This window comes from Conger conger, chromosome 6, assembly GCF_963514075.1.
Source record: "Conger conger chromosome 6, fConCon1.1, whole genome shotgun sequence".
In the NCBI taxonomy this organism is placed as follows: Eukaryota; Metazoa; Chordata; class Actinopteri; order Anguilliformes; family Congridae; genus Conger; species Conger conger.
This window is the reverse complement of record NC_083765.1, coordinates 27,726,917-27,741,535: the sequence shown is the minus strand read 5'-3', so window position 1 is coordinate 27,741,535 and position 14,619 is coordinate 27,726,917. Positions and strand designations below refer to the sequence as shown.

General features: G+C 40.7%; 1 protein-coding gene across 1 annotated transcript in view; it reads right to left on the bottom strand.

Moving 5' to 3' along the window:
• Window positions 1-11,474: 11,474 nt before the first annotated feature.
• The window catches only part of LOC133131523 (uncharacterized), a 70,816-nt gene continuing 67,671 nt past the window's right edge, over window positions 11,475-14,619 (bottom strand). The window contains exon 2 of the mRNA XM_061246902.1: window positions 11,475-12,010. Coding sequence (XP_061102886.1) covers window positions 11,475-12,010 — 536 coding nt within the window. The remainder of the gene's footprint in view (window positions 12,011-14,619) is intronic.

Sequence of the window (14,619 nt, the reverse complement as noted above, 5' to 3'; positions counted from 1 at the left end):
AACCCAGTGGTCTCAAATCCTATCATTTACTCTGCATCACAATCGCCTCCTGTGTACCTCTCTCTAATGAGCTCCAAACTGCTCCATCTAAAGATATCAGGGGTGTGAAAGCCCTTTTCCGGAGAGAAGAAAGCGTGAAAGTGCGTGGCACGGAGAAACGCTCTTTTTTTCCTTTTCTTTTTTGTGCTTGTTGTTCTTTTCTTTTAGCGCCTGTGGGTTAACAGACTGTTCGTGAGTTCAGACTGCAATATGGCGACCCTCCATTAGGAAGCCTTTCTGAGAAAGGCAGCTTTTAAAAAGCAGCAGTGCTCCAGCGCTGTACTGTACCCTTCAGAAGACAAACGCTGTGCAGCTGTCAAGCACGGACTGTTGACCCGTAATTGTCTCCGGAAGGGAGGCAGGAACACAGGCCGATGCGGTCAGGAGAAAAATACACCAGGGTCTAAGGGTGGGACAGGCAGGGAAAACATGGCCTCCCGCTTGATCATGTCAGAGGACGGTGCTTATCGCGATAAAATGCTTTGAAATACATTTTAGTTCAAATCTGTCACTTCCAAGTTCTGGTGAATATAAGAGGGGAATTCAGTCAAACAGTATTGTCTTTTCTCATTGTAAGCAATCATTGCATCATTGTAAGCAAGAATAATGCATTTTAGGTTCACTCAGTAATTCTGCTTCAGTGACAATAACCATATTTAAGTTCTGAAAGAATACACACTGTAAAGAAATACTATTGTATTTCAAGATGGCAAAATATATTTTCACTGTTACCATAGAAATGCTTTAATGCATTTATCAATGATTGTTGTTCTCATGAATTATCACAGGTATTCTCCTGTCTAATGCTCACATTTTTTTAAATTAGAGAAAAATTCAGCTTACTGGCTTTCAAATGTAGTATATTTGACTACCAGAAAAAGTATAAGCAACAACATGTGCATTTTATGAAATGTGGTGAATTTCTAATTGAATGTGATGTATGTTGAATGTTTTGTTTTTTTTTAGCTATGTTTAACAGTGAGGATATGGATATGTATGTAAGTATTATATGAATCTATCCTGCTTAAGGGTCTACCTATAGTTCTTCTGCTGTATCTGCACACTAATAACTGATTCAACCACCTGGACACTAAGACATCGCTGACTGTCCATAATTTTGGTGGGGGTGATAAATCCTGATCCAGACATTGATGTAACTGAAACCAAAATATTTTGCTCTAGACACTCTGTGTAACATTTGAAAAGGGTCTAGATACAGTATGTTGCGAAAATATAGTATTGGGCCTAAGAAACTGGGAAACATTGTCCAAAATGTATATGACATTTTTGCAACACTGAACACAGAAAATGTTTATTCAGAGAACATCTGATAAGGTCATACCTATCTATTATGTGTAAGTGTGTCTCGTAGTTCATGTGGGCTGGGACATTATACAAGCTAAAGGGAGATTGGAGGGAGAGAGAGAAGGAACAAGTAAAACATAAAAATAGGCACCAGCAGAGAATGGCTATATTTTAGTTTGATAATTACAGTAACATGACATGTAATCAATGAGCATTTTAATGCACTGTTCACATTAGCCTCGTGAACTGCACACATAATAATGTCCAATCAAAAATTGGCAAATAGAAATGTGCAAAACCAACAGCAAGGAATAAATAATAATTATTTATTCAGATTAGTTTTGTAATTGCATTTGCTTATGTTCTGAAATTACATTTAAACTGTCCTTTCATCTTGATAGTAAACTGTAGTATAGAAAAGCTATAAAATGTAGTATTTATCATACTGTATTTATCCAAACAGTTCTTATACAGTATTTGTCTTTAATAATAATAATAATAATAATAATAATAATAATAATAATAATAATAATCAACAAAATGTAAAAATAATAATTTTGGATGAAAAAGTTGCAAAACCTTTTGTCAAAATGTCAATTAGTGCATTTATTGAAAATGTTTTGTGTTTTTGAGATTATAAAATTAAGAGTATGATTTATATGCATGTACTGTTTACAGTAGCTAAAATCCCAGTAAAATGTAATATTGAAATGAGTTAATCATAATAAAATGAAAGCTGTAAAATGTTGAGGTTACACACTGCAGTACACAGTATACTCAATGGGCCCTTGAAGGGCGGATTGATCCACGTTTGGTGAATCTCGGCAAAGGCTCGAGCTGTGTTTTATTTCCTTACAGAACATGGCAGGTGGACCTCAAAGTCCAGCTTAACTGGAGCGTGCTTCCAAAATACAGAGCCCCATGTGGGGGTTTGGTGCTAGTTCAGTCTGTAATTACGCAGAGCCCCATGTGGGGGTTTGGTGCTAGTTCAGTCTGTAATTCTGCGCGGTGGGGGCATACTGGTCGAATGTTAAGCAGAGACACAAACATGCTGACTTACAAAATCTGCTTATCGTCTGTTTATGTCATATTATATTTTTATTTATTGAGTTAATATTAAACACAATGTTAGAAGTTCCCTATGTGATTACTTGTTTATATTTAATCACGGCCAAGTTGGCTCATGTGAAGTGTGATGATCAATTTCTATTTTTCTTTTTGGTTTTCTTTCTCTATGAAAAAAGAAACTCACCGCAAGTAAGGCTAGAGGTGAAATATTTTTTCTCTGAACTCTGTAGAATATAGTGCACTATACCACATAATTCCTTTGCTGTCTTTTGTTTTTACATTGAAATGAATATCTCTTTAAGACAACATCCCTCCCCTAGGGGGCATAGTGCCTTATAACCACAAGCTGGTGTATGCCACTGGTATTAAACAAGCAGTATAGTGCTCTGGGCCATGTCAGGATGCCGTCAGCAGTGAGCACAATCCATGCACAATCAGCATGGATTCTTAAACGTGACTCAATGAAATAGAAGCGTTACTCAAACACTGCTTATGTAATGGTTTTTTGGTGATTTTAACTATCATTTCTGTTAAAAAAAAATAAAGTTTCATTTCATTGTGTGTCGAAGTTGAAGTACAAAGTGTTGATTGAATTCAGGCTATGGACACCCTGCCTCACACACGCGCTCATGCCAGTAAATTAAACCAGACACAGATGCTGAGAGCTGTGGTCTTGGTCCATATTGTTATCTCTCTATGTGGCTGGGGACCTCATCAACACCTGCAAGATGACCTTTCCCTTACCTAATTCTGTGCTGACATCTCCAAGCCCCTGTGGTGGATGAACGTAGCATATGCCAGTTAATCAAAAACGAGAGAACTGGAGCCTAGGTTCATAAAAACAAAAAGATCATTTTTTTTATGCCAGAATGGTATTCATTTGGTGCAAAGCAAAATCCTCTGCCATCAAAAGGATTTCTTTCAGATAAGTGAAATACAGTGATGTGTACTGTGTCTGTCACTGACACCAGTATGCTGAAGGATATACAGTATACATGAGATTTCATTATGCGGTTATGGGTTTATGCAAGTCACTGCTGTTGCATTGTGGTCTATTATCAGAAGTTCAAGGTTATCTCATAAAAATGAATATCCTTTTTTTGCAAAGGATGATGTCCAAATAAATAAATAAAAGATGTTTACATGAATGGAATTTTCAGAATAGGTATATTATTGAAAACAACATTAAATTATTACAGAACAAAGGCAACCTTAAGCCATGCATTGCAGTGCTTCTGTTTCATTTTGGCCCCCGAGGCTATTAAAATTGGGTTGACTATTGAGGGAAGCCATTACTGTTAAAATTGTGGCAATGACGAATTTTTAAAGATTCATTTACTGACACAAAAGACAACCTTGGGCAATTACTATGTCTGTACAGCATCAAAGATTAGATTTTTCTCCGCACAATAAATGTACAGACTGTCCTCATGTGGAATCCTTGAAAACTATTCCTATTTATTCTTACAACTTCAAAACTTGGGGCGATATGTCTCTGTTGGAATTAAATTAATTTCAAATGTCCCTTGAAGAACCGTGTTTATCTGGTTCATATATTGCCTCAGTCAGAATTATGTGGCTTTTGCTGATATCACAGAAAGAAAAATGTTAATGTAGAATACTGTGGAAAAACTGTATATGCACTCAAATAACATACACTCAGTGAGCACTTTATTATGTATTTATTACACTTATTAAGTCTTCTGCTACTGAAACCTATCCACTTCGAGATTTGACACTTTGTGTGTTCAGAGATGCTCTTCTGCATACCACTGTTTTAATGTGTGGTTATTTGCGTTACTGTCACCTTCCTGTCAGCTTTAACCAGTTTGGCCCTTCTCATCTTTCTCATTACCAACGCGTTTTTGCCCACAGGACTGCTGCTCACTTGATGTTTTTTTTTTTTTCGCGCCATGCTCTGCAAACTCTAGAGACTGGTGTGTGTGAGAATCACAGGAGATCAGCGGTTTCTGAGATATTCAAACCACCCTGTCTGGAACCAACAATCATTCCATGGTCAAAGTCACTGAGATCACTTCCCCATTCTGAGATCACATTTCTTCTCCATTCCTACATTTGGTCTCAACAACAGCTGAACCTCTTGACCATGTCGGCATGCTTTTATGTATTTAGTCGCTCCCACATGATTGGCTGATTAAATATTTGCATTGTACAGGTGTACCTATGATTTGCTCAATTGCTCACTGAGTGTATATGTACGTTATGGGGAATTTTTCACTGCAATGATACATAGTTTTTAGCATTCATAAGTAACATTTCATGCTTTTTCTGTTGTTGGTCTTATATGATCCAGAACTCTAAATGGGAGCATTAAAGTCTTTATTGTGCTGCACATGCTAATATCACTCCAACACTGTGTGTTTAGTTTAAGATAAACCGTCGCTCAGACATGCTGAAGCTAGTACCTGCAATTCACTTTTCCAAGAGTGGGCAGTGCAGTAAAGTCATAAACACTACTGAGCAGAGCATCTAAGCCCTGGGTGACAGTGTCTGCTCTGCTATTCCAGCCAGAAAGTATGGGAGTTTTTGTGCTAAAGACATTTAGTGGACCCTTCAAGACCAGCACAGAGCAGAAAGCAAAACTGCAAGTCTGGTAAATTAGTCCTGGATATGGATATCTGCTAAGTGCATTAAGTGTTGGGGCTTTCTTGAAATGACCGTACAGCTCTGGACACACACTCTGGATTGGTTCTTACATTTCACCCACATATTGGAGCGGGCCTGGAACCTCCCTGGGACATTTTTTGGCAATTTGGACCTGAAGTGCTTTTTTTCTGGCTTGTGTGCTCTGCAGAGGAAATCAGAGCAGCCGCACTCTCAGAAATACAGTAAAGTGGCAGTTGAGGTACATTTTTGTCCTTGAGGATCAAACTTACCAAATGTACCATGAAAGTACAGTCATTTTAGAAATGTGTATGTTTTCCAAGCAAAAATGGTACAAATTGTACTATATTGCTTGCTAGTACAATTGTATGCACCTACACTCAGTGAGCACTTTATTAGGTATTTATTAGACTTATTTTTTTAGACTTCTACTGCTGTAGCCTATTCACTTATGTTGAGTTATGATGTGTTGTGTGCTGAGAGATGTTCTTCTGCCACTGTTGTAATGTGTGGTTATTTGCGTTACTGTCACCTTCAGGTCAGCTTTGATCAGTGTGGTTCTTCTCCTATGACATCTCTCATTATCAATGCGTTTCTGTCTGCAGAACTGCTGCTCACTGGATGTTTTTTGTTTGTTTATTTGTTGTCTTTGCAAACTCTCGAGACTAGTGGGCGTGAAAATCCCAGGAGATCAGCTGTTTCTGAGATACACACGGTCAAAGTCACTTGGATCACATTTTTTCCCTATTCTTATGGTTGATGTGAACGTTAACTGAAGCTCTATCCCTTATCTACCCATATCTACATGATTGTATGCATTGCACTGCTGCCACACAATTGGCTGATTAGATAATCACATGAATAAGTAGGTGTAATAAAGTAAAAGTAAAGTGTGGTACTGACAAGCATTTGTACCTTTTAAGGCACTTTTCGTACCTTTATTTCTGAGTGCATTTAAGGTGAACAATGTGATTAAATGTCACAAAGCAAGTGAACCCAATGACCAGCAGGCAGCAGGTTTTCCTACAGCTCCAAAGAATGCCTGCTCCCTGCCTGCTTATTATTTATGCATGTATGCGCTTATTTTAGCTGCTGATGCTGATGTTCTGGAGGTGCAGTATTCTCAGCATGGGTACGGTGATGTCGTTGTCGTGGTAGTTTAAAAGGTCACCATAGTCATTACCTCATTGCCACAAATAGTGGCACCCTTTATTTTTCACAAGATACTGTTGGTACTGTTGGTATCACAAAGATAATAACACTAGTGACTAAAGTGTGTTTGAGAAGGAGCTTCACTCAAGGTTTCAGACAATCGCACTTTGCAGAGATATTGCAATTGCAACAATTGCAGTTCCTGTAGAATTGGGTCTTGGCACAAGGTTGTGGTGGAAGAGCTTGCGGATTGGAGGATGCTGGAGGCTGGGCACGTTGGTTTAGTTTCCATCAGCCGCCTCCAAGATTAAGGCCACTTACTCATCCCTATAGGCTCTGCGAGCTCTCTCAGGGACGCCATTTAAAAAATATAATGACTGCATATCTATGATTTGAAACAGGACTCGTTCTCCCATTCTTAGCTTTTCTTCCTCACAGGAAACACGTCCCTCTGTAGACCTCATTACCAACACTACGGAGAACTGCTGTTAACATGGAGGTTTTAAAGTCAGTAAAGCACAGCATTTATACAGCAGTCCCATCAATTGTGAATGTAAAAGAAATGCTTTGAATGCTGCACTCGCTTTCAAATAAAGCAACTCGGAGGCTCTGCAGGAAGTGCTGGGGTTTACATAATTGAGTCGCTGGGACCGAGAAAACATCTTCCTTTCTTGGTCGCTGGTGTGCAACCCGGGTGTCTTTCGGGAAAGGAAGGTCAAGACCAGCCGGTGCTAACATACTGAGTTTAACAGATGAGAGGAGAGATTGGTAACTCTCAGAGAAGCCCCCCTACCTCAATCCCCTAACCCCCACCCTCCACCCCGACCCTCGCTACTGAGCTGGAGCGCTGTCTCTGTTTCAAATCCCAAATTGTTCTACTCAGGTCTTTTTTTGTTTTTTTTTTCCCTTATAAATGGGTCTCAGGTTCAACTCAGGTTTTTTTTATTGGAATTCAGACACGGCCCCCCCCCCTTCTGTTATGAACAGCGCTAAAAACAAACAGGCAAGATTAATTATCAGAGCCCCTGAAATGCAGAAACGCAAGCCAATACCTCAGCAGATAATGGATATCATTACTACAGGCGCCTGTCCTCGGAAGCCTGGCTGGACTGCGAGTGCTTACATTACCTTAGACCTTACATTATATTAACGCACACATTAATATTTATGAATGTTTGATGTCACAGTAATGTTTTATCTATTTCAGAAAGATTTATGGCAGTTTACTCATCCTATTAGTGGTTGGACTCCTGAAGCGTGGCTTGATTTTGAGGGAAGTGTTCGCTAGCCTAACAATTAGGCTTCGGCAAGCTTCTTTTTACAATGGTCTCTTCACTCTGTCATTAGAAGGAACTGTGATGTTGTTGTTAGTTGCAGTAGTTGTATTAGTCATAATTGAGATAGTAATGATAGCAATGCTGATGAGTTGCCCTCGCATAGACCTACATACTTCAACTGGAAAATTAACACTCTTACGCCTATTGAGTATTAGAAATGTACACCACCCTGGTGCATAGTAGCTAATGCAGATGTACCATCATTTTTAACTCATTGTACCATAACGTAAAACAAACTACAGACAAATCATGATCAATCAATAAAATGTACATCTAATGCTTGTCATAATAAGATGGTCATTTGTAAAAGTGTAGTAAATTCTTAAATTCAGTAAAGAAGGGGGGAGGGTTTTTTGTGCTCACAATGTCAAACGGTGCTTATTTTCACTTAGTAGACCACTGCTTCAGTTCTGTCAGAAGAGGTTGCTTGACATGTGGGAGGTACCCAAGTCTCTGTACGAACTACAGACAAATCATGATCAATCAATAAAATGTACGTCTAATGCGTGTCATAATTTATATTTTTTACATTTTACATTTTTGTCATTTGGCAGACGCTTTTAATCCAAAGCGACTTACAAGTGCAGATGGTCATTTGTAAAAGTGTAGTAAATTCTTAAATTCAGTAAAGTGTGCACACGTCAAGCAACCTCTTCTAACAGAACTGAAGCAGTGGTCTACTAAGTGAAAATAAGCATCGTTTGACATTGTGAGCACAAAAAAACCCTCCCCCCTTCTTTACTGAATTTAAGAATTTACTACACTTTTACAAATGACCATCTTATTATGACAAGCATTAGACGTACATTTTATTGATTCATCATGATTTGTCTGTAGTTCGTACAGAGACTTGGGTACCTCCCACCCTGGGTGAGGCTGATGTTATGGACTTTGGGGCTGCAGCTAAGAGACTTTTATTTTTGGAGAAGAGCCTGTGGTGTGTACCGCAGTGTCAGCTGGTGACAGCTGGAAAGCAGTCACTGCTCTCTGTCAGTCTTCCTTTCTTTCACTCCATCAACAAGCCATGCAAATTTACTGCCAATCTGTGCTGGCATTCCATTTGTCTGGGTAGCCTTGACTTTCTTAACATCACACTAAAGAGAGAAGCGGACGGTTCAATTTAGTAAATTCTGCTTAATGGTAACAAAGAATGCCCTTTTAAGCTAAATCGGTAAGTTGTAGTACTAACTGAATTTCGCACAAGCTGTGTGTAAAGCAAACAAACTGAAGCAATTTCATGAGCGTTGAAAGTGCAGAATCTTCACAATCTCACTCTCTCATTTCAGCATCCCCAAAAGACCGTGTCGCATACAGAGAGAACAGGGAGCAAATGTAGCCACATAGTATCCCGCAGAGCTACATTTGCATTATGTTGCAATACAAAGGAGAAAATGCTATCACACAACTAAACTGAGAAATATAATTTACCAACAAGAGAGCTCTATGAGAGAGTTGTGATTGATTTAAAGGTTTTGCAGGATTCTGCTCTACTTGTAGTTGCCAGTGGCGTACTGGTGTGGTGTGTACTCGTGTGTTGTGTACTGGCGTTTCATGTACTGGTATTGTGTGTACTGGTTTGTTGTGTACTGTTGTGTTGTGTACTGGCGTACTTGTGTGCTGGTATTGTGTGTACTGGTGTGTTATGTACTTATGTGTTATGTGCTGGTATTGTGTGTACTGGTGTGTTATGTACTTATGTGTTGTGTGCTGGTATTGTGAGTACTGGTGTGTTATGTACTTATGTGTTGTGTACTGGTATTCTGAGTGCTGGTCTGTTATGTACTTACGTGTTGTGTACTGGTATTGTGTGTACTAGTTTGTACTGGTGTACTTGTGTGCTGGTATGGTGGGTACTGGTGTGTTGTGTACTGGTGTCCTTGTGTGCTGGTATGGTGTGTACTGGTGTGTGTGGTCTATTGCAGAGCCACTCAACCCTGATCCTGGTGACTTTGTAGGTACAGTGTTTTTCATTTCATTTGATCCAGCTGAGCTAATACAATACATGTATTATTTTTATTTCATAATAGCTGACAATAGAACAGTTTTAATTATATATCTGATGGAATGCATTGCTGGCTTCATTTCTGGGTAAAAGGAAATACAGATAATAAAGGTGTGTCTTTTGGTAGCGTTTATTTCATCCTCTTTCTGTCTCAATTTAGTTTCGCGTTTTGTGTACTGTAATTAGGTCTAATTGTTCTCAGGCTCAACTGCACAACTAATTACTCTTTTAATCGTCGTCGGATTCCTGTCTGCTTAGCTCATTTGAATAGAAACAAAAATGAATAGGAAGAAAATGTAGATTAATAAATAACCTTCGATAAATATTTAGTACCTTTCTAGCAGACGTTCTTTCACAGTGGGTAAGTGTGGTGTGAAGTGAAGTTCAGAGTTCTCTGTTTGATATTATTTTGATATTATATATAATATTTTATATTTCTGAATTTATAGAGATCTCTGCCTAAAGGACTGCCTCACAGAGACTTAAGAAGTGAGAAACACAACAGCAGGATTTTTAGCAGCACTGAAGATGCTATGCCACAGGTCTAGGCTAACCGAGTCCAAGAGCACCAGAAATGTAGCACATGTTTTTGTCCCTCTGAACTTCTAACCCCCTAACTGCAGAACATAAATTTATTAGTTATTTAACTTAACGACTTAGCTACTGAAGATGTCACTGTTGCCATTTGAATGCTTCGGCTCAGTCTCAATTCAATTGTGATCAAAATAATCAATCAAATCTGTGTAGTCAATAACCTGAACATCTGTTTCACTTCTGGACCAGCCATTGCTTCCCATGGTATAGCATTCTGTACTTAGTGTAATACTGTGGTGTGCTATCATGTTGAATGGTACAGCCATATATTTTGTATAGCATAACCTAGCATTTTATGTTGCTGCATTGACATGACATGACAATGACCCATGACGTAGCAGCCATCTTGTAGTAAGGGACGAGTCCAGTGCACTGGCCGTTTCATTTGCCTTGCAGTCACACAATCTATCTTCTTACAATGGCATTGAACGCATGCACTGTGCAGAAACAAAAGCCCTTGTGTATTATGTCTGAATGTTCCCAAGACAAACTCATTAGTCAAACTTAGCAGAAGCATTGAAACTTGTATAATGAAAAAAAGAGAATGCTAATTTGAGAATAATAAATTACTCCACATTTACAGTTGCTGCACTTAATTCAGCATGCGGCATTGAAATATTTAGAAATTCTATGGAAATCCATTTTTCACCAATTGAATCTTTAATGTCATTATATATAATTTACCATGCTGTAGAGAACTCTTATAAACAGGGTTAATGAAATGTGATCTCAGATTAAACATGTCCTGTGTGTATTAGGGTATTAGCTGCTACAGTATGTATACTACCTGTATGTAAAATGAGATGTAATGTATTTATATATATAATTATTCAGTACTGGTATGCAGGAGAAGTCTTTGAGGATTAGAGCAGTGTGCAGTAACATGCTGTTCACAGTGGCTCCTCATGCAGTCTATTTTTTCTCTGTTTTTTCTCTCAGTTTCTCTATTTCTCTCTCTGTTTCTCTCTGAATGCCCACGCCGGATGTGCCAATAGTTCGGCACCTCTACGACAGCCTTCTGGCCCTCTTTTCAAGTGTGTGTGCAGTACTGCATCCCTTTGTCCTCAGCTCTGGGGAAGGAGGTTAAATGTGGCATGTTGGCATTTAGTTGGACTCTGGTTGTTCTTAAACGCTTTTTCAGGCTGTGCGGTTTGTGCAGACTGGGTGAAGTTGTCTGGCTGCTGTGAAAACCATTCAGTGCAAAAGGGAATTTGGAGGTGGGAGTCCTCTTCTTTTTATCCCCAGCCCCTGCCCCTCAAAGTGAAGGTCTGCCGGACTCACAGTCTGACAGGGAGGGCTGTGATGAGAGAGAAGGAGCTGCACTGCTGCGATTGTGTCACTGTGCCACACCCTCATGCACTGGGGGGACGGGGGCAGTCTGTGGGGGAGATGGCCAATAGAGGGCAATCTGTGGGGGAGATGGCCAATAGAGGGCAGTCTGTGGGGGAGATGGCCAATAGAGAGCAGTCTGTAGGGGAGATGACCAATAGAGGGCAGTCTGTGGGGGAGATGGCCAATAGAGGGCAGTCTGTGGGGGAGATGGCCAATAGAGAGCAGTCTGTGGGGGAGATGGCCAATAGAGGGCAGTCTGTGGGGGAGATGGCCAATAGAGGGCAGTCTGTGGGGGAGATGGCCAATAGAGGGCAGTCTGTGGGGGGGATGACCAATAGAGGGCTGTCTGTGGGGGAGATGACCAATAGAGGACAGTCTGTCGGGGGAATGACCAATAGAGGGCAGTTTGTGGGGGAGATGACCAATAGAGAGCGGTCTGTGGGGGAGATGACCAATAGAGGACAGTCTGTCGGGGGAATGACCAATAGAGGGCAGTTTGTGGGGGAGATGACCGATAGAGAGCAGTCTGTGGGGGGGATGACCAATAGAGGGCAGTCTGTGGGGGAATGACCAATAGAGGGCAGTCGGTGGGGGAGATGACCAATAGAGAGCAGTCTGTGGGGCAGATGACCAATAGAGGGCAGCAGTAACAAAAGCACAGCACTGGGGGTGGCCTGAGTGACCCAGCCAAAGCCAGCTCATCTGGGCATGTCAGCATCTCTGACTGCACCCGTTATAAAATAAAATAAAATACAACATATATATTTATATTTCACTGAGAATAAAATGCAGCCTAACATAAAAATATATTTATATTTCACTGAATATTGTATGTATAATCACAAAAGGATGATCTGTTCGCTGACTGAACCCTCTATCCTTCAAAAAGTTTTTACTTTTTTATAGTATGTAATTTCACTTCTTCCTCAAGTCTCTGAAAAAATATATTGCCTAATATTTTTCCACTAGTCTCCCATTGTGTATTTTAGGGAATGTTATTTCTTAAAAGAACTGTTGCTTCAAGGCTACAACACCTAAAAGTCAGTATTTTTTGTTGGTGAAAATACATGTATTCAGTACCTTTACTGTTATGTATTACGAAAGGATGTTCATTTCTCCTTGAATGAAGTGCAAAAATAATTGAATATGTATACCATAGAACTGACATTTTCTGGACTTTTTATTTTATTTTTCATGACGCATGAACTAGTGAAAGAGTTTGTGACAGGAAGCACTTTAGGGGATCTGAATGCATGAAAAGGGAGTGAATCAGTCATGTGCGTTAAGCTTCTGCTTTCACAAATGCCCATTCAGTTTGAAGGTTAAGGTGCGTCTAGATGATTTCTATTTAAGAGACACAGGCAGTGCACAAATCCAACTTCTGCATTTGTGAGAAGTGCACATTGGGATGCTCTCCGTTTGAGTTTCACTGTTGAAATGTAGCCATTAGAGGGCACAGTTGACTTTCCAGCTACAGCCCTGTGTGTGGGTATGCGTGTGTGTGTGTGTGTGTGTGTGTGTGGGTGTGTGTGTACATGTGCATGTGTGTGCATGCATGTCTGTGTGTGTGCACATGCATGTGGGTGTGTATGCATGCATGTACGTGCGCGTGCGTGCGTGCATGCATGTGTGAGTGCGTGTGCGTGTGTGTGCATGCGTGTGTGTGCGTGTGTATGCACGCGTGCGTGCATGTGTGCGTGCCTGCATGTGCGTGTGTGTGCATGTGTGTGTGCACTTGCATGCAGGTGTGTATGCATGCGTGTACATGTGCGTGCATGCGTGTGCGTGTGTGTGCGTGTGCATGTGTGTGCTTGTGTGTGCATGTGTGCATGCGTGGGTGTGTGTGTGTGTGCCTGCATGTGCGTGTGTGTGTGCATGTGCGTGTGTGTGAAAGAGATAAAATCAGATTTCAAAGTTTCCCTTTCATTCATGCGCCTCTCACATAACAGGAACATGGCTGGTTCACGCATTACAACATGAAGAATGTTCTGGCTGCAGAGAGGGGCGGGCCTGTAGCCCTGTGCAGTGCACAGAGACCCGTGGATCTGTTCCTCCCCTACATCACCAGTGACTTTATCTCCAGAGCCTGCCAATCAGAAGGCTGGCACCACTCTATGTTATCACACACACCTGTGTGTGTATGGAAATCATTTTACATGCATGTCAAAATGAAGGTAGCCGATACCTATCTGATGAGTTGTAACTATTTGGCATTTACACATGACATTCCTGCACGTAATCTCACAGCTTCTGCCCCCATATAAGATTGTAAATACGACTCTATTTTCATTCACATTTAAGCACAGGTTGTAGGATTTTTTATGGATTTTTTTAAAGCACAGGCCAGCTGCACAAGCCCCGGGCGTCAAAGCCTCACCCGCACATAAGAGGAAGCGAAGCTGTCTCAAACACACAACCTCCAGACAAATTGGTGGCTTACATTTTAACAGGTTATTGAAAAGAGACAGGGAGAGGGGGCGGGCAGTCTGGTTGCAGGGTGGGTCTTTCTCTTTTCTTCTTTTTCTTGAAAGCTTTGTGGCTACCTTCAGTCTCTTCTCACTGAGGGAGAGGTAGCTCCCAGGGGCCGCTGTGGCCCCGTGCCAAAGGAGCTGTCAGCGAGGAGGCTCGGCCCCTCGGCCCCTCGCGTGAGCAGGTTCAGAGCGGCCTGCGTACCAGCGGAGCCCTGCCTCTCCGTCTCTCAGCACTCAGGGCTCTTATCTGTACCAACGTCCACCCAGCGCCACGGAAGCCATCTTATTCACTTATTTACTGTTGTTTCCCCCTCGCGTATTAGGTCAATACCAGACTGGACATTTGCGGGCTTTATTATGAAAGAAAATAGGCAAACTCCTTCTGCTCTTTGTAACCGCAGATACTTATCATTTCAAAATAAAAGAATAATATAATAAGCACTTGAGTGAATTATTTTGTAATACTTTGAAGGAAAATTGGCCAAATTAATTTGAGTTGGTGTTAATATACACATTCGTTCATGTTCTCTATTGTAGTAACGTATATTGTGGGTTATAATGTGGTTTTATACATTTAGAGCTTGTGTCCTTGGTGGCTACAGTTGAAGCTGTGTCGACGATCCTATTGGACCACAGAGAGAAAAGTGATTTTTTTTCTAAGAATCGTTACATGTCACAAGGTCTAAAGTGAGGG